Genomic DNA, 21,591 nt, shown 5'->3' on the forward strand with positions numbered 1-21,591 from the left:
AATGAATGTTAGAATTACAAATAGAAACACATTCACAAATTAAAAATGAAATGTCTATAGCGCAGCTTTCGTTTGCACTATATGTTAGTGTCCCGAGACGCCAAATGGCTGATTTGTGATTAAAACCTCGGGTTAAACATTGCCTTGAACTGAGATTAAAACCTCAGGTTAAACGGTGCCATGGGCCGAGATTAAAACCTCAGGTTAAACGGTGCCATGGGCCGAGATTAAAACCTCAGGTTAAACGGTGCCATGGGCAGAGATTCAAACCTCAGGTTAAACGGTGCCATGGGCCGAGATTCAAACCTCAGGTTAAACGGTGCCATGGGCCGAGATTCAAACCTCAGGTTAAACGGTGCCATGGGCCGAGATTAAAACCTCAGGTTAAACGGTGCCATGGGCCGAGATTAAAACCTCAGGTTAAACGGTGCCATTGGCCGAGATTCAAACCTCAGGTTAAACGGTGCCATGGGCCGAGATTAAAACCTCAGGTTAAACGGTGCCATGGGCCGAGATTCAAACCTCAGGTTAAACGGTGCCATGGGCCGAGATTAAAACCTCAGGTTAAACGGTGCCATGGGCCGAGATTAATACCTCAGGTTAAACGGTGCCATGGGCCGAGATTAAAACCTCAGGTTAAACGGTGCCATGGGCCGAGATTAAAACCTCAGGTTAAACGGTGCCATGGGCCGAGATTAAAACCTCAGGTTAAACGGTGCCATGGGCCGAGATTAAAACCTCAGGTTAAACGGTGCCATGGGCAGAGATTAAAACCTCCCCCTTGCCCTTAATTCTTGGATGTTCACGTGACTTTTGGCAATAGTTAGGAGTTAAATTGTTGACAAATATTACTTATCATCACTGGCAACATACAAGGACTCCGGTGGTTAAGGAGGAACGCAGTATTTCACGTGGATACGCAGACCTAGTTATGACCTAGATATTTTACCCATCTCAACGCAGAGAAAATCTTTCTCTGCATTTAAACGATTAACAAATTATTATTTTTTTCGAGATACATATATATATATATATATATATATATATATATATATACCAAAATGTGTTATTGAAAGTTAAATGTTTCTTTTTTTTTTTTATAAACCCTGGTAAACCCTCCAATGGTTCATTTCGAGAATTGGCTGGCCCAAGCCCAAAGTAGGTCATTTATTTAATAAAGTGCACCGAGGAAAAACAACGGGCTGATTTTCTGAGCAAATTGCGGCTAATGGCCGTAAAATCCCCCAACAATACTGTATCGGCCAATAAGAAAGCTGTCATCTTGCTTGGTGTGGGGGCGTGGAGGGGTAGTCCAAACAATCAACACCTCCATGTTTTTCGTGAAAAAAAACAACAACAAAAACCTAGCCCCCCTAATGAGTTCTGGAGTAGATTAACGCCGGAAGAGCTTAGAACCAGTTCATTATTTTCAGAAAAAAAAAAAAAAAAAAAAAAAACGAAATCAAACAATGCCGAACACAAATCGATGCAATCAGCATCAGCAATGTCACCGAACACAAAAATCAATCAGCGGCCGCCACACCGTCGCCAAATTTGGTCTTCAGAGTTCGGGACAAGGGGGGAAATCAAGAGAAACTTAAAATGCATTTCAAATTCTCCTTTGTGAGGGCCGTGTTCTGTTTACAAGTGTGTCAGCGAGCGTGTGTGTGTGTGTGTACCAATGTTGACTTTGTAAGTCAACGCTGATGGCGCAGTTTAGTTCCTACAGGAAGCGACACCCTTCTTCCGTGTCCAGCCCAGCAAAGCTTTCTCACGCCCGATAATGTGCAAAGCTTGTTTGGTGGGTTTTATTTTTTTTTTTTTTAAATCTTGTTTTTTCTTAAGCCCATATTCGCTCGTTGTCCTGTAGTCTAGCGCCCTGCTTCCTGTCACAGACTTGGCCACTAATCGCAGGCGGTTGTGGGGCGCCTTTCACTCGTAGCGTACCGCCCTTCTCACCTCACCTGATTCACTTGAGTGAGTACAGAGACTAGAGCCGCCATTTTTCTTTGTTAGCATCCTTCCCTTCATGCCAAGGAAACTCTCTGTGGTCAGCCCACTGACCAACTCGGCATGCCAATGAAACTCTGTGGCCAGCCCACTCTCCAACTCGGCATTCTAAGGAAACTCTGTGGTCAGCCCACTGACCAACTCGACATGCCAATGAAACTTATGGTCAGCCCACTGACCAACTCGACATGCCAATGAAACTCTTTGTGGTCAGCCCACTGACAAACTCGGCATTCTAAGGAAACTATGTGGTCAGCCCACTGACCAACTCGACATTCTAAGGAAACTCTGTGGTCAGCCCACTGACCAACTCGACATTCTAAGGAAACTCTGTGGTCAGCCCACTGACCAACTCGGCATTCTAAGGAAACTCTGTGGTCAGCCCACTGACCAACTCGACATTCTAAGGAAACTCTGTGGTCAGCCCACTGACCAACTCGACATTCTAAGGAAACTCTGTGGTCAGCCCACTGACAAACTCGGCATTCTAAGGAAACTCTGTGGTCAACTCACTGACCAACTCGACATTCTAAGGAAACTCTGTGGTCAGCCCACTGACCAACTCGGCATTCTAAGGAAACTCTGTGGTCAGCCCACTGACCAACTCGACATTCTAAGGAAACTCTGTGGTCAGCCCACTGACCAACTCGGCATTCTAAGGAAACTCTGTGGTCAGCCCACTGACCAACTCGGCATTCTAAGGAAACTCTGTGGTCAACTCACTGACCAACTCGACATGCCAATAAAACTCTTTGTGGTCAGCCCACTGACAAACTCGCCATTCTAAGGAAACTATTTGTGGTCAACTCACTGACTAACTCGTCATTCTAAGGAAACTATTTGTGGTCAACTCACTGACTAACTCGTCATTCTAAGGAAACTATGTGTGGTCAGCCCACTGACAAACTCGCCATTCTAAGGAAACTATGTGTGGTCAGCCCACTGACAACTCGGCATTCATGTCAGAAATGAAATGTTAAGGCAATGCAGTAATCGTGGATAAAATGTGTACACAAATGACGCATCACTGTTTTGTACTGTTTGTTATATATTGTCTGATTGTTCCTCAAGAATCGAACACTATTATATTTCAGTCCTCTTGATACCATTTCAAGTATTTGTGTTTTTCACAAATCAGCAACTAACATTCTCCTGGTTTAGGAAGATTGCATACCTAGTTGAGACGTCTGGTTTTAAAAACCTAGCCTTCTTTCCATTCAAGATACATTTTTAGTGTGTCAGGTTTTCCTTGCCTTTATTCCATGAGTGTTTTAAAGTTTTTATTTTTTCTTAAACTAATTTTAAAACTAGGAACAAATTTAAAGAGAAGGACAAAAGAGAAACTAAGCTCGCCCAATATGGCCAGAGAGGGGCTTTTAGTCCAGTTACTTCCCTGGTAAGAGTATGGGCGGCAAGAAACAGCCGACTGTGAGGGTATCGGTGTATTTACGAGGACTCGAGACTGAGTACTTGGGTTTCCTAACCACTAATAGTTACACTACCTTTTCTACACAGTGGAAGTTGGTAACAGAATGATCGAAGATCGACCGGAACATAAAAAAAGAAAAACTTGGCTTGAATAACAACTACAATAGAGCCTAATGGCAAAACGTAAAAGATCTATAAATTACTAGATGGAAATAAGGTTAAAGCAACAACATTACATATTCCTAAATAAACTAGCACATACGTACGTTAACCTAAAGAAGAAGGGGAAAATAAAAACAGCCTCCATTCCCAAAAAAAAACAGCCCCCATTCCCAGAAACACATTCTTTTAGAACGCGACATAAAAGTTTGACAGTAATTGCTGACGAGCCATAACATGACATGTTTAATACAAGAGGAACAAATCTTGCGATGCTATCTCCGTTAGGGCGACGAGTTGGCCCGCAATCTGGACGTTTTATTGCATGTAGCCCCCCATTTCGCGCTAGTTTTACGCTGAACCCACCCACGAGAGTGCACATTTATTTTTTTTATTTTTGGTTGGCAAGGAACTAAAAAAAAAAAAAAGGTTTAACGCTTCGGCTAGGTCTGGGGTGTAAAGAATTTAAAATTTGCTGAATCGGAAATGAAGTAGCGTAGAATTCAGAACTGGAGACTTCTGGGGGGGGGGGGCGGTCAGTACGTAGCAATTTATCGGTCAAGTCACTGATGAACAGGACGTTGTTAATGTGTGAAGTGAAAGTTGGTTAAAAATAAAAAAGAATGTTCGTACATGACATAGAGATACGTTCAATCTAAAGTTCGTGCTACTAAAAGAAGTGCAGAAAGATTCAGGTGCGAAAAGAAAGAGAGAGAGAGACAGACAGACAGACCGACAGACAGACAGAAGGGGCAGGGATAGTTGGAGGGGATAAAGTACAGAATAACAGAATCGAATAAAGAGAATAATAGAATAAGATAGATATATAAGTTGATAGATAGATAGATAGATAGATAGATAGATAGATAGATAGATAGATAGATAGATAGATAGATAGATAGATAGATAGATAGATAGATAGATAGATAGTACAGCTATCATGGTTGCCTTCCTTTGTTTTCAACGTTTTAACTTTAAAAGAACCAAGAACGGATCCTAATCCCAGACTAAAATAAGAACTTGAACGCATGCCGTCACGACAACAATCAGACTACGGGGAGTGTCTCGGAACAATGTAGAGATAGCCACCACAATACAGTCCTCGTACTCACTGCCAGGTAAGATGAGCTCACGGAAGAGTGCTATCTGGCACCGACTCACCCTGGGGTTCAACCAGGGCGTTCGTTTCCCCTCCCCCCTTTGCCTGCTTCTTTTTTTTTCTTCTCTCCCCTAAAAAAAAAAGTGTATCAAAGCACCGCATGCCACCAACTTCGCAGCTAAGCACTCCGGCAAGTTGACGTCGCCGGCAATTTTGCAGATATGTTTTTGAAGTGCCGCTTCTTTCACACATTAATAGATGATGAAAAGGAAAATTGGAATTTCTCCCCTCACCCCCCTTAAAGACCCATCCCTCCCACGACAATTGCCAGAAGTGCCTGTTACGCCGATGGCTATTGGTTCATTCATCTTCATAAGTGAATAAGATTCGCATAAACTCTTGTGTCCCCCTCTACCCCCCTCCCCTCTTCCCAAAGCTCATCCATTTTTATTTTCTTCTCTTTTGCTCTCAACCAAAATTTCATTGCACTTTCTTTACCTATTTAATTTTTTTGGCTTAGACTGTTGCAGAAATCCGGCATATTGAGCTGTGTGAGACGATCTGAGGGACCAGATAGGAGTGAGGAAGTTGCTCCTCAAGTCATTATAAATGAGAGACGTGCGCACCGCTGTAACGCTGTTTAAACAAAAAAAAAAGGCAAGAAAAAAAAAAGGATAGCGGGTTAGGGAGGTTAAGATGAGGGGAGGGGGGGGGACACGCACAACATCGTTAGTATTTCATATATATTTTATGTCTACAACTGGATCTGGCCAGACAAAATGGCGCCGAGAAAGAGAATTATCAAAGATGGCCAAGGGCTTCAAACTTGAACCGAATTATTATTTTTTTTTCCTTTTTGAAAGCGAAAGTTTGGTCTTCGCCTTAATTAAGCAACTAGTTCAGCACAAGAGGCTTACTTCACAGTACGTTGTCTACAAGTTGAACACTTCTTTCTCCAAACTTAAGAAAACAAAAACACAGAATGTCGGAGTGCGTACCGGGATTTCGTTTCTATAAGACAATAGATAGCGCTAGATACCTGGGAGAATGTCTTTGCGAAAACTTACTTGAGTTTAATCTCGTCTCTAGATCCTATCACAATAGAGGAAGTGACCTCGACATACCAAGATAAACTTCACATTTCACGTAATGACCTTTCAACTTTGTCGAATTCTGATTTCAGGTTGTGAGGTGCAACCCCCCCCCCCCCCCCATAAAAGATCGGCATTTCGCCCTTGTGGAGTCTCACCAGAGAATGCTGACCATGTCCGTCAAAAACTGTATTGTCCATCGAGAGACCCAAACAAAACACTGTCCCCAAAATAGTCCTATGGAAAGAAAACTATACTGCCTAATATGAAAACCACTGCTTAGTTCATCTCACTGTCATCTGAACCCTCCAAAGAGTTACGAGAACGAAGATGAAGAAGCACTGCATCATGCTATAAGAACGGCCACGATAAGATGAGCTACAGCTGAACATGTCGGGCACAGATAAGCCTCACCTGCCACTCGAGGAGACACACAAATGCAAAGCCAAGCCTTCAGGATGACACAGGTGGGCTTCATCAACATCCATTGACGAACTATATATATATATATCCCTTATTCTGTCAGCCTAGTGGCCAGATTTAGAACAAATATCCCAGTATTCACCAGGATTCGAACGCGGAACCCTCGGTTCGAAAGCCAAGCGCTTTACCGCTCAGCCACCGCACCTCCAAATATTAATTAAGTGTGTATATATAAAACAGTGGATATTGCCAAGTCTGGGCTTCTTCTTCTTCGTTTTCATTTTGTTTAATGTTAGAAGGTTCACAATAAGTGAGATGAACTGCGCAGTGGTTTCCAGACCTGGCAGTTCTCCATACATCTTTTGTTCTATAGGGGGGTTTATGGGCCTGTGCCTTGTTCGGGCCTCTTGACAGAGTATGTAGCCTTGAAGGACATTCTGGTGATGCTCTACAAGGGCTAATCTCACTGAGTCCTTATTTTTAGCTTCCGGAACAAATGTGATATCTCATTCTGCTGTGTCCGGTGCTGAGACGTTGGTGAGATGTTGGTCGTGTCAGGACAGCTTGGCGTAGTTTTTCTAAGGCTAAGTACCCATTCCTTCGAACGCTCCCAGTCTACTTGAAATCCATTACGGATTCTACCTTGAACACGCCATCCATAAGCCTTTCACAGTTCTTCTGGATCCAACAGTAGAGTAGCATCCAAGCATAGGTCTTAAAACGAGGGTGGAGAAAGGAGTACTATTCGTTTCGTTTACTACTCTACCTGGGGTCCTGGGTTCGAATCTCGTGTGAAGTTTGAATTTCAGGATTTTTAGGGCGCACCTGAGTCCACCCAATTCTAATGGGTACCTGACTTAAGTTGCGGAAAGTAAAGGCGGTTGGTCGTTGTGCTGACCACATGACACCCTCTGTAACCGTTGACCACAGAAACAGATGACATTTACATCATCTGGCCTAAGGATCGCAAGGTCTGAAAGGGGAACTTTTTTTTTACTCTATTTGGCGACCAAAACGGTCCTATCATTTACTTTATTTTTATAATCCCTCTATTCAACTCGGAACTTCGTGGAAACTTGTGGGTCGGTGTGTGGAACCTGAACACATATCTCAACACGGCTCTAACGATTTTCCTATAAATTTGACAGTTGCTATATATCATTGAAAAGAACTACTAGCTCGTTGGCCACACTGGGAAAAACTCTAGTTTGACCGTAACAATTTTATCAAAGAAAAAAAAAATTGGCTTGAAAAATAGAAAAAAAAACATAATCGAGAACGGCACGATACGTCTTCGGGTATTTCCGCAACCATTCAAGAGTTGCATAAATGAATGTTCAGGCGCATATTGAGCATCGCTTTCTAATCTAAACAGCTTGGGGGTTAGGGCGTGGAGAGGAAAGACCCAGGAGATGTGGAGGGGTGTGTTGAAGCAGGCCAGAGCCCCTCCATGCGCTGCAGCGCCACTGGGATGGATGGATGGATAGTAGACCTATACATTCGCTTAACTCTTTCTCTCCGTAATTATTTACCACATTCTGGTGGAATCAACGCTGGTATCGTCAGTTAGGAGAGAAAGAGTTAACTAGGAGTTTTTGTCAGGGGAAAGGGGGGAATGGGGCGAGGTAAAAGAAAATGTTCTATAGTTTTCAATCTTACATTCATTAGTTATTCAAAGAAAAACAATCGCTAAATAAATTACATAAAAGGCGAATTGTCTTTTTTTTTTTTTTTTTTTTAACTATTTTCTTTTTCTTGTTAAATGAAATAAAAAAACGGGCAAGGCAGCTGGCGTATTCTTGTTAAGCTTCTCTTGAAATATTCAAGACGAACGTCATTACTGCAATACCCCAACATCATTAGGAAAGAGAACTCGCAGAATGCTAAGAGAAATATAAAGGCCGACAGTAGTACGGCACAAAATGGGTCCTTTCAAAAGAAGTGGATAAAAACAAACAGCGGCCTCAAGTTAATTAATAAAAACAAAAGTGTCCATGACCCAGTCATTGAGCAGCAAGGCCAGTGTCCACCGTGTAGTTATAACTTCACTAGATATCTGTAAAATTACAGGCCAGGGCGCCACGGGGGCTGCGGTAATTAAACATCATACCCCTGCGTTGCCGTTGTTTTTTTTTTCTCCCCCTCCTCCTCCTCAAAGAATTTAAAAAAAAAGAATAATAATAAAAGGTCAAAGGGAGTTAATCACGAAAAAGGCAACAAGCACGAGCCACACAGAAGTAGACGCACGAGTTACTGCCCTTACTTGTTTATCCCAATAACAGAGCTGTGTGTCGGAAAAAAAAAGGGGGGGGGGGAATAATGACACAGAGGAGCTGTTTGGGGAGGGAGAGTTCATTAATTTTCATTAACTCGGCAGGGGCAGGCTATTCATTTCACGTCCGTATGGTCACTTTAGTTAGATGCACCTTTTTTTTTTTTTCTTCTTCCACTCACGCGCTGACATTCCAAACTCCTATTAACACACGCACACAAATACACACAAACACACACACACACACCGTACAACCAACATAGGCATTGTGTTTTAAAAAAAAAAAAGACAAAAAGCCAAACTTTTGCTTATTAGAAATGGATACTGGACATAGATAAAGTTAAATACTCAGAATTCAAGCATACACAATTACAGAACATTCAACTACCACCTGATTTATTTTCCAAACGTATTCCGAGGCAGAAGACAAAGAAGTAACTTAGCAATAATACATAAATACAACAATAAATCATTACTTTAAAAAAAACAATAGTAAATGATGGTTAACAAGGGAGTTATGTGGCAAACACAACGACCAACTGCCATTACTTCCCCAACATAAGAGTTAAGAAGACTCAGGGGTGGCCTAAAAATTATGAAAGTTCAAACTCCCAGACTTTACCTAGATTTGAACCCGAGACACTCAGTGAAATAAAAAAAAAGGGATGCAGACAAGAGTTGGTTGAATGACACCAAAGAACTGCTTAAAGTTTTTCAGACTCCAGAACAGCAGAAGAATGAAATGTATGGTGTTAACATTGTCAAGTACAGGTGGCCAATGGCTGGGAGGGGGAGTTTAAGAAACCTCAGTGATATAAATATAAATCTGTAGTGGATATGCAAAAAAACAAACAAAAAAAAAACAACTTTTGTGTCTTAGTAAATGACATGAAAACTTTTGTTTAATTTGTTTATTTTACTTTCATCTCCCAGTTTAATTAAAAAAAAAACAACTATCCTCACATTTGTAAGTAAAAAGTCTCATCTGATTAAGGTAGCCATTAAAGGTTTTACAAGCCAAATAGGCCTTTATAACCAACAGTGTAGTTTTAAATAGTCATTTTTCAGTTATTCCCTTTGTATACCAAATGGCATAACTGAAAGGGTTATGTCTGCAATGAATTAGCAAAATATGTAGGTCGCAGCTGGGGCTGCGGAGCCATGTGAAATACTGCACTCGTCATTAATCTTTGGCTTCGAAGCAAAGCCTTATAGGGAAATAATGCATTAAAAGGTTCTACACTGGACCCACATGGAAGTCTGGGAGACCAAAGCAAACATGAATGAGATCAGTTGACCAAGAAGAAAAGCTGGCGGGATGGACAAGGACTCAACTGAGGGGCATATTGCCCAGATCAGAGTTGGATAGCGACAATGGCGTAGCTGGTGGTGTGTTCAAATGTGAAAATTCCCCCCAGGCCACCACTTGAGGGGTACCCCAAATGAGCGTCCAAAATGTGTTTTGACTTAAATATTATGCTCTTATCTCATGTCATGTTGTTGAACGTCAAAATGCAGGGGACCCATAAAAAGGTCAATCCCGCTGGGCCCAAAATCCCTTGATATGCCACTGTTGCGGTTCAACTGGGAGTCAAAAGCTTTTAAGTCAAGTAAGTCAACTAAGTCAGTAAAGTTCCCTTTCAGACCATGCAGCCTATACGGCAGATGATGCTAAGGTCATCTGTTTCTTTGGCCAATGGTTAATGAGCGGGGTGTCATGTGGCCAGCACAACGACGAACCGCCTTTGCTTTCCCCAACTTAAGTCAGGTACCCATTAGAGTCAAGTAAGGCAATATGACCTAAATAGTTGGAAAAATGGAATTTAGAGATTTCTAAAACAATTATTTAATGAAAGTAAAAATTGTAAGACCTTAAACATAGGTCAAATTTAAAAAAAAAAAGAAAATCAAATGATAAATATATTTGACTTTTTTTAGCATTAAGTAAGGCCTACAGAGATAGGCGAACTCGAGTGGGAAGGTATTATCTTATCAATATTAAAGTGCAATACTAAGCAAAGTCTTCCACTTTATAATCTGACCCTAAAGATGCTGTCCTACCATGGCAATCGATCTACACCAACGGATCTAGCTTGAGACTAATAATCTACACATAAATTATGTATGTACAGATTTCATGGTAGATTGGAGGGTGGTGGTGGTATGGCAATTGTATCCTTCCCCATCTCAACTGAACATACGAAACATGCACCTCAATTGTACCTCAAACTCCAGTGTCAGTCAGTGCCTTCTACTGTCATTTATTTGACTTAATTTTGTTAGCATCTATAGTGGTGTGCTATAGGCACCAGGAGAATGAATTTGTACAGAATAAAAAAAAGTGCTTGCTGTACATTTTATATAGGTCCTTCTCAATTTAATATAGATCCTTCTTTTGATTGTATTCTTTATGCTTAAAGAGTTAAGATTTTCTGAAGGTTTTGTGTTTAATTGTACCACCGTCCCCCAATTCAAAAGTTCAGGATCTGCCCTTGTAGGCTGTATGGGATAATAATAGTGATTTCTTAAGTTCTTTAGGTTAGAGGTTATACGGCATTGTGCTAATAAAGACTATGTACCAAAGTAAATTTGGAAGAAAAGATTCTTATTAGTTTTATTAAGCTTTTGAATATGCTTATTCTTGACCATAAATTGAAAAATAAATTGCTGAATTCCGTGTCACGACCCATGGTATAACAAGTTGACATTATCAGTGTCATACAGATGGCATGACACATGGTATGACTAGCTGACATTAACTGTGTTTTACAGATGACATGGCACATGGTATGACTACATATAGAATGACTTTACATCAACAGTGAATCTAGCCTGCTATATTGCACAAAAGAAAAACAATAATTAATTCATTAGAGTTAATGAATTTAACATCTTATTGTGGTCAACTAGGCAAGACCATCACTATACAGCCTCAAAACCTCTCTTGAAATAGCTGCAATTATGCGCAACGGGCTATGCACCTATGTCACTGTAACGTTTAAGACCTAGTGGCCTCACAGACCTCCCAATGGAATTCAGCAAGTTTGGGGACAGTCGAAATGAAAAGCAAGTCAATGAACCAATGAAGATGTACTTTAAATGGAGATCTCATTATAACACAACACATCAACCAATGTCATACATCAAAATAGTTATCACTGAGATTCATCTCTTGGCAGGTACTCACTTTCTCTGTCGGCACAGTTGGGTCCACCCTCGTGTGCTGGGGACTCCATCATGGCCTCCTCCAATGTCCTCCTCACCCTGTCTTCCTCCTCCTCACTGCTACGGGGCTGGTGGAGGATGGTGGACTCTGTCCACTCGCTGAACACATCACTCAGAATGGGAGACTGCTCATAGCTTCCTAAGGGTTGTCAAATCAACATTTATGTTAAGGAAATGTCAAGTTTCATTAATTAAAAAATTAAACTAGTCATTCAATGAACACTTTATATTTGTGTCTGTTCTATTTATGTGAATGTTATTTGTTTGTAGTCTTTGCTATCCCAATGAATTTCCATAAGGATCAATAAATCAGTCTTAGTCTTAGTCTATACTTGACATTGAATATATAGCTAAAACAAAATCATACAAATGTGTTACTAAAGAGCAATAATTATCAGGAAGGAGAATTTGTATAAAAGTTGAGCAAAGATGTGAGAAGGGGTGTGGGGGGAGAGAGAAGGAATGGGAGAGCTATTTTGAGATTTTGTTAAATCCAACATTTAATGAAAATTATTCTTTCAATGGACATAGAAGAAAAGGTATATTTAGACAGGGTTTGAAGAGTTTTCTGAGTGAGCTCTGTGCTTAGAATACAATTAGAAATGATAGAATGGCACATTACAGGCAGCTCTAATAAAACACCCCAGAGTATTGGTTAGGAAAAAAGAATGCAGTTTGTATCTGGTTGTTTTTTTTTTCAAAGCTTACATTAACTCTTGTCTGTCTGTCTGTCTGGGTAGAAATGATTTCTCCCACTTCCCATTCTCAGATCAAGTTGAAACTTTGCAAATTTATTAATTTTCTATGACAACACATAAATCAATGAAAAAAATTTATTATTTTATCAATAAATCCTAATTAATTTATTTTGTTTTAAATAAAGAAAATAGGGTCTACTAAGCAAAGAGGAGATAAGTCTTGTGTAGAGTATTACGTCATTAGGCCTCTAAAATTTTTAAACTAACCATCTATTTTTGTAAGTATTTGGATAGCTCAGTGGCTAACAAGTCGGCTTACCATCATGGAAGCTAAGTTCAAATCCAGACTTGAGCAACTTAAAAAAAATGTTTTTAAAAAAAGGAAGCATAGAAACCTTCCAGATACCCCCACCCCCACCCCCCACCTGATTGGTCCATGACAGTGCTTGGACCATAGCCCACTGAGCATGCTATAAGCAAGACAGTTTTGTTACACAAAAACAGTTCATACAAATACTTCCAATCATACAAATGTATTCTTGTTAGTCTAACTCTACAAAAGATTAATTACCTGATTCAAAATAATTGATGCCATTTAACTCAAAATAATAGTTTTAAAAACACCCTGTTATATTTGACTGATTTTCTTTTATTCTCTTTATAACTGTTGACATTATAATTTTGTTTTTTGTAAGATTTATCTTGTGTGATCCAATATAACAAAATTTAACTGTGTATATCAGAACATTTATAAGATGTAGAATGCACTTCAGGACTTTTGTGATTGTCCCGAGTCTAAGCCATAGCAGCTTCATCTACTTTCACCCAACGAGTTTGGGCTAAGCTGTAATTATCTTTATATCTGAAGGAACATTACAAACTTATAAAACAAAAAAAATAAAATATTCATCAGTGGCTAGACCAGTGACTGTGTGGTTAAGCACTTAGCTTGGGGTTCTGGGTTCAAATCTCTGTGAAGACAGGGATTTTAAATTTTGGAATTTTTTGGGCGCCCATGAGTCCACCCAACTCTAATGGGTACCAAACTTTAGTTGGGGAAAGTAAAGGTGGTTGGTTGTTGTGCTGGCCACACGACACCCTTCTCATTAACAGTTGGCGAAAGAAACAGAAACAGAACAGATGACCAGCTAGAAAGAGTGGGTTAAAATAAATACAAATAAATTTTTTTTTCTAGAAATAATAAGATCACACTGACCTGCTTCTATATACATAGGTGCTGAGTTGGTACTTCTGCCTGGGCTAGTTGTTCGCTCACTGGTGGACGACCTTCTGTAGGCAGGCCGTATATTAGGCATAGCCACTGGGCTTGACCGGCTAGGATGGAGTCTGTAATGATTTGAAGTAAACTCATAATTTAGGTACAATCAGTAGATTTACTGGACACAGTAAACACTGGAACAGAAGCAATTCAATAATAAACCTTGAATCAAATTGAAAATCCATATATAACATTAACACCCATATCTATACTATAACAAATAGGCATGTATTAAAAACTCCTGGCTTATAATCAAAGGGGCATCACTCATATAAAAAAGCAATCACTTTTTTATGCTTCATTTCTCTTCTTCAAATGTGAGCAACTCTGTAGCCTCTGTTACAGCCGACTCATTTCTTGACTTCTTGGTCAATATTTTCGCCAATCGCTAAACTCTACTCAACGTAACTTTCCGATCTTTTCTTTACAGCTCAAGACAACAATGCCTCAATATTTTTGTAATGGTTTGTTTTAGAATGCATATGTTATGTTACTTAAAACCATTACTGTACAGATCAAACATATTGACTTATTATGTTCCACAAATAAAAAGATTTATCCACTTTTCCTGAAAGTTTCAACTTCCAATTCTGTTTCTTTGACCATCCCATTTCAATAACTAACAAATGTTACATGGAACGGCACCAATCATGTTGGTGTCAGAAGAACACGAATCAAAATGATGCAGAAAAGATGCGCTGTGTTATACACATGAGATGTCAAGGACACGGCTAGCTCAAGACAGCCACAGAACTATCCAAGACTCTAAAACAACTGTTAATTCTTGTCGCCGAAAAAAAGTAAACTTGTGTTCTTATAGAAAAAAATAATTTAATGTGACTACTACAAGACGAAAAATTAGAATGAAATCCATCAAAGAAAAAGTGAATCCTAACATAGAAAATAAATTTTTCAACCTTTTTTTATTTTTTTGTTTCCTATCTTTTGTGCCGATGTTTTGGCGGGCTGGTCTGAACTACATCACAGGCCCGTGGGCTGTAGTTTGGGCATCACTGGCTTAGAGTGATCAAGACCAATCATTACAGTAGGTCTGAACACAAACATGTGATGTGGCAACAAGCCGTTGGTCTCTACTGACCACAGGTTGCCACGTCACAGGTCTGTGTTCAGGCCTACTATAATGATGGGTCTCATAGCGATTCTTTGTCGTAAAAATGTATTTTTTGCTTTATACAGCTGCATAACAAAGTTCACAGTTTACAGAGTTACAAGCCAACAACACAATTCACTTAGAGAGAACCTAAATGTGTGCTACACTGTACAGAGGATATTACCCAACTTACGGAGCCAACTTACGGAGGATATTACCCAACTTACGGAGGATATTACCTAACTTAAGGAGGATATTACCCAACTTAAGGAGGATATTACCCAACTTACGGAGGATATTACCTAACTTAAGGAGGATATTACCCAACTTACGGAGGATATTACCTAACTTAAGGAGAATATTACCTAACTTAAGGAGGATATTACCTAACTTAAGGAGGATATTACCTAACTTAAGGAGGATATTACCTAACTTAAGGAGGATATTACCCAACTTACGGAGGATATTACCTAACTTAAGGAGAATATTACCTAACTTACTGAGGTTATTACCTAACTTAAGGAGGATATTACCCAACTTACGGAGGATATTACCTAACTTAAGGAGGATATTACCCAACTTAAGGAGGATATTACCCAACTTACGGAGGATATTACCTAACTTAAGGAGGATATTACCCAACTTACGGAGGATATTACCCAACTTAAGGAGGATATTACCTAACTTAAGGAGAATATTACCTAACTTAAGGAGGATATTACCTAACTTAAGGAGGATATTACCTAACTTAAGGAGGATATTACCTAACTTAAGGAGGATATTACCCAACTTACGGAGGATATTACCTAACTTAAGGAGAATATTACCTAACTTACTGAGGTTATTACCTAACTTAAGGAGGATATTACCCAACTTACGGAGGATATTACCTAACTTAAGGAGGATATTACCTAATTTAAGGAGGATATTACCCAACTTACGGAGGATATTACCTAACTTAAGGAGAATATTACCTAACTTACTGAGGTTATTACCTAACTTAAGGAGGATATTACCTAACTTACTGAGGATATTACCTAACTTAAGGATGATATTACCTAACTTACTGAGGTTATTACCTAACTTACAGAGGATATTACCTAACTTACGGAGGATATTACCTAACTTACGGAGGATATTATCCAACTTATGGAGGATATTACCTAACTTAAGGAGAATATTACCCAACTTACGGAGGATATTATCTAACTTAAGGAAGATATTACCTAACTTAGGAGGATATTACCCAACTTACTGAGGTTATTACCTAACTTAAGGAGGATATTACCTAACTTACTGAGGATATTACCTAACTTACTGAGGTTATTACCTAACTTACTGAGGTTATTACCTAACTTACTGAGGTTATTACCTAACTTACAGAGGATATTACCTAACTTACAGAGGATATTACCTAACGTCCTGAGGTTATTACCTAACTTACTGAGGATATTGCCTAACTTAAGGAGGATATTACCTAACTAGATTCAGCTAAGTTTGATTACACTATTATTGAAAAAGAAGCTTGATATTCTTTATTTATGAACTCACTTTAAACTCTCCAGGTCACAGTCGTCAGTCAAAATGTCCATAGTGGTCACGTGAGCATTGGCTTCTGGGCTGCCAGAGAACAATGAGGAGGATGAAGATGAGAGAACTGTGGTGGACTGAGGGTTCTGGTAGGTCTTGAAAGAGAACTGGGGGCCCATCCACAGGCGACGATGGGGGCCCACGTGAGTTATTATCTCCACCTGTTAAATGAGTATATAAAAAAATAAAATAAAATATAAATTGTAGTAACCTTATAAAACACTACAGGAAGACATGTCTTGATCCTAGGCTTTATTGTACAAAGAAAGACAAAACAGTTCACAATAACACAGTATACACACACAAGCTGACCTGGACACCATGACATTTTGACACACCAGTACAGACAGATCACAACATACAACAAGAAATATAAATAAAATTTGAACCAATCATTGTATAGAGCAGATGATGTCAAGTGTTTTATCAATCAGTTTATAGAGCAGATGATGTAAATAAATTTATAAAGGTAATGAGAGGGCCGGCTATGACATTCTGTGTCCCATTGGTAAGAGAATATTAAATCATTTGATGTATTACGAACCATACTTCAATTCCAACTTTGGGATCTTTAGGGTGCCACTGATCCCACCAAACTTTAATGGATACCTAAAATTAGTTTGGGAAAAGTGAATGTGGTTGGTCACATTGCTGGCCACATGACACCCTTGTTAACTGTGGGCCACAGAAACAGATGACCTTTACATCATTTACTCAATAGATCGCAAGGTCTGAAAGGGGGAACCACTGGGCATTTGCCCAAACAGTCCCTGAACCAATGATTTTAATTTCCTTAAAAAAATATCATGCATAATTAAAGCTGAGTAGATTCAGGAACTTCCTACAAAACCTGAATCATTGACTTCATAAGAATTCAAGCTCAGGGTCTTTATATTTAGATACCAAGCGAACTAACACTCAGCCAACATATGTACAAAATATTCTATGTTAATGTATGACTTGGCTTCTCAATGTTATCTGTGCAAATGAAACACAAATTCAGTCTGTTCAGTGACAAGTTGAGACAAGGGGAGATAATCCATTTTATTTATTTTATTAACAAAAGCTGAACCCAAGGTTCCTTACTGTACCTGGGATACCCATTGCTCATCAGTTTCCTCTTTAGTTCCACTGGATCCAAAGTCACTGGTCAAGCTGTCCTTGGACCCGTATCTGGTCACAGTGGCAGGCTCAGAGCCCTCTAAACATAATTCAATAGAAGAAAAGGCTTACATCTTCATCAACTCAATTCTCTAGCAGTCAAGAATAGAAATGTTAGGTGAAATGGACAAGATCATTTTAACCAGCAGCACTTCAAGGTATGAAAAAAAAGTATACTTCTATACATTTTTTTAAGGTGTCATGAGGTCGTGACAAGGTTGACAAAAAAAACAACTCTTCAGGGACACCCACACAGCCTTCACCATTGACCCTGCCTTCTGGGAGACGGAATCACATGATAGAGCATCCATCATGTCATCGCACTAACTAAATTTGGTTTTCAACAAAATTTCTAATCAAGGACCTTTAAGTAACTGACTTACAAAGTCTCCTGTCACTAAACACATCTCCTTCAAATTTTTTTTTTCATAAATGGTATTCTTTAACTTTATTCTTTCACTGCGCCCACCCTTATGAAACCGTAAACCATATCCTCTTTGAATGCCCCTTCCTAAACCACCTTAGGCAGACCCTACTTCCACTACAGCCCAACATAAACAACACCCTGTATGGCAGTGCTGAACAACTGAAGAAAACAGCACACTATTTGTCTGCAAAAGAGCTCACAGCTCAGCAGTAATAAAGCTGGCTAGAAGAAGAAGAAGTATTCCTTTAAAATAAATGTCCAAAGTTGGAACATGGCCGTCTTCACAGGTCAGAAATGTTAAAAAAATATTTTCAAGTATCCAGACCTTCTGATTGTTTAGTAGTAGTAGGTCAATATTTTTTTCCTTTCTTAATTTTATTTAGCTATGACTATTTGAAGGGTCATAAGAGTTAAATGACTAGAAAAAAAAAACATTTATTTTTCCTGGCCCTTTCTGATGATCAGTAGGGCCTATTTGTAATATAAATAGCTTTTAAAAAAAAAATAGGAAAAAAATTCACGCATAGCAATTCAAAGGCTACAATAAAGGAAAACAAAAAGTAGAAAGAAAATAATATACAGGACGGCATGTGTTCCATACCTGCGGAGAAAGTGGCTTGTTGGGTCTGTACAGCTTCTGCCGCTACGATAAGTGGATTATTGGATGCCAGAGGAGGCTTAACCTCACTTGATGACCTTGATCTGGGCATTAAAAAAAAAAAAAAAGCAAAACTTTATTTTGTCTAATTCACTGAATTCAGAAATAAGAAATAGAACATTACATTGACGACAAAATGTGGTTCTTATGACCGTGAAGTACCATCTTAAATTACTTAATATATTCTTAAAAACTATTTTCATGAAGGTTCTTTTATTTAATGTGTAAATTTAGAAGTTGGCAGCATTCATCGAAGAAAAAAATGTAGCCAAATGACTCACCGCTGTAGGTTCCACTGGACAAGTCCTTTCACTTCCAGCTCTATAGGCGCGTCATCCAAGTGTTTCTCTGCACCACTCACCTGCTTAGGGTGTGGCTCGAGATGATACTCTGTCAAGATACCATTCTGGTTTAGAATGAAGAGTGAGTCCACGGCAGTCTTCTTTAGATGATCTATAAGATGACAAAAAATGATAAGAATAAATTTAGGATCTCTCCGTTTATTGCAGTTAATGCCAACATGTAGATTTTCTAAATGTTACATAAAGTAGAATCTCTTTTAGAATATTTACTTTCAAATATTCATTCAGAAATAACTAATATTACTTTCTGACTAGCTTTAAGCACTCAATTTATCAATTTAAAAAAAAAAGAGCTGCACTACAATTTTAAACAATTAAAATAAAATAAAACCCTGACCTCGTCTCTCCATGGTTGTGGTCCACAGCCTCTCTGGGGCAAAAGCTGCGCACACTGCAAACACATTGTCATGTGAAGAACTGGAGTGTGTTGGGCTCTTGGGGCGCGGCGAGGCCCCTGAAGTAGGCCCCAAGCCAGGAATGGAAAGGAGCTGTTTTATCTGGGCCAGCGGAGCTATTGGGGTCGGATGAGGATAGGGTGGGAGCCGAGGGTTGCCCATATTGTTTCTCAGAGCATTTTGTCTAATAAGACTTGGGTAACCCTCTTGAGGACCTGAAGAGAAAGTGAAATAGAAAAGAAAAAAAAAACATAGAAAAAACATAGAAAAAAACAGAAAAAAAACATAGAAAACTTATTATCAGCTAAAAAAGAATTTTAATTGGCTGGTCACTAATTGGACTCATATAGGTAATTGTGGTTACATAGTGTTAACGCCAAACTGATACCTACAACATATAGTAGGCCAAAACATACTTTCTCTCACTAACAGATGACAAAAAAAAAAAAGAACAACAACCTATTTGACCCAAAAAGATATATTTACATTATAAATCAATGGAGGCGCAGTGGCTGAGTGGTTAAGCGCTTGGCTACTGAACCGGGGTTCCTGAGTTCAAATCCAGGTGAAGACTGGGATTTTTAATTTTGGGATCATTGGGTGCCTCTGAGTCAACCCAGCTCTAATGGGTACCTGACAATAGTTGGGAAAAAGTAAAGGTGGTAGGCCACATAAAAAGAGGACCTTTACATCATCTGCCCTATAGACCACAAGGTCTGAAAGGGGAGCTCTCTTTTAATTAGAAAAAAAAAACAATAAGAGAAGATCATAAAACATCTCCACACACACAGAGGTGTAGCTAGGTATGGGGGGGGGGGGGAGAATTTGAAAATCCCCCCGGGCATCAACTTGAGGGGATGCAAAATGAGTGTTTTTTAACATTAAATGTTCAATATTATGCAATATGCAGAGGCCCCCAAAGAGGTCAAGCCCCCAAATGATGGCAAATTCCTAGCTACCCCCATAGTACACACAATTCTCTTTTAAACTACTGATGACCAGATTTCACACACACCTATGCACTAAGGATGTAACCCTTGAACTCTGGGTGCAATTTGAAGAACAATTCTTAAGCATCTTGAACCAGCGGTTAAAGAATATATTGAGACCTGTTAGGCAAACAGTGTAGGAAAACTTAGAATGTTTCTGCAGAAATAAAGATCACTGCGCCCTAGTCCAAACTTTCTTCAGGCTGGAAGGGGGTGGCAGTGGGCAGGAATTCAATATGCATATCACAAGACCAGGCTGCCATCCAAAATAGTACAGAATGATACCAAGAGGGCCAGTAGATGAAAGGTAATGAAGTAATGTAATATATACATATTATTTCTGTAAGTATATTTGGTAAAAGTAGGGACTGAGTGCCAAAAACCGCTAGGCCACCTATCAAGGAGTCTTGAGTTCAAATCCCAACTTGAACTGAGTTGTGTTTGCAGTTAAGAAGCACTGTAAGATAAATGGAACCAAGTTTTTTATTCAAGACAGAAAATGTTGAAAAACAAACTAAGAACTTTGATGAGTCCTGACTTAGTGTGTATTTGTGAGATCCTAAAGGAGACAAATTTATGGAGTGGGGGAGCTGGATCCCTACCAGGTGAATGTCCTGACTTGTGTGGTGATGCGGTCAGGAACTTGTCCATGATATTAAACTCCCATAGCGATGGTTTACAGAGCAAACCTACATACACATATACATATATATGTCAGGGTGAAAGTGCCTCTGAATATGTGCATTTCTTTTTTACAATGATGGCGCATGAGATGAAATGGTAGTCAGAATTAAAGAAAAAAAAGTTATGAATGAAAATAATTTAATGAGACAATTTAATCGACATTTAAGTTAATAAAAAAAAATGTAAAACATATCAAGGCATGACAAACAAAAAGGGACCCAGAATGTCTCTCGATTAAAATCTTCGTCTTAACTCTAAAGTATTTTCAAAACAAATTTTAACAATTGATTCATATGCTAAAAATATTTGTATCATTCCATCTACATTGTTTACATACTTATCTCTCCATAACTCCAAAATACATACTTATCTCTCCATAACTCCAAAACAATCCAGGACTTCTTTACCACATTTAAGTTTAATGATCTGTCTAATATTAAATTAGCCATTAGAACTCTAAGAGATGTATAGTAATAAATACTGAAGAAAACTTCATAGTTAACTCCCAGATGCATGAGCTTACCCAATGT

General features: G+C 39.1%; 1 protein-coding gene across 3 annotated transcripts in view; it reads right to left on the reverse strand.

Annotated features, from left to right (window-relative positions):
- Window positions 1–21,591, reverse strand: part of LOC106065585 (BCAS3 microtubule associated cell migration factor-like) — a 54,703-nt gene that overhangs the window by 13,169 nt on the left and 19,943 nt on the right. For 2 of the 3 annotated variants that reach the window (XM_056005851.1, XM_056005849.1), the window contains exons 14-21: window positions 20,980–21,066; window positions 19,331–19,603; window positions 18,913–19,084; window positions 18,575–18,675; window positions 17,477–17,586; window positions 16,347–16,546; window positions 13,622–13,752; window positions 11,670–11,846 (exon numbers count right to left, since the gene is read on the reverse strand). In XM_056005851.1, the coding sequence (XP_055861826.1) occupies window positions 11,670–11,846; window positions 13,622–13,752; window positions 16,347–16,546; window positions 17,477–17,586; window positions 18,575–18,675; window positions 18,913–19,084; window positions 19,331–19,603; window positions 20,980–21,066 (1,251 nt within the window). The remainder of the gene's footprint in view (window positions 1–11,669; window positions 11,847–13,621; window positions 13,753–16,346; window positions 16,547–17,476; window positions 17,587–18,574; window positions 18,676–18,912; window positions 19,085–19,330; window positions 19,604–20,979; window positions 21,067–21,591) is intronic. The other variant, XM_056005850.1, reaches the window with a different exon arrangement.

This window comes from Biomphalaria glabrata, chromosome 12 (assembly GCF_947242115.1).
Source record: "Biomphalaria glabrata chromosome 12, xgBioGlab47.1, whole genome shotgun sequence".
In the NCBI taxonomy this organism is placed as follows: domain Eukaryota; kingdom Metazoa; phylum Mollusca; class Gastropoda; family Planorbidae; genus Biomphalaria; species Biomphalaria glabrata.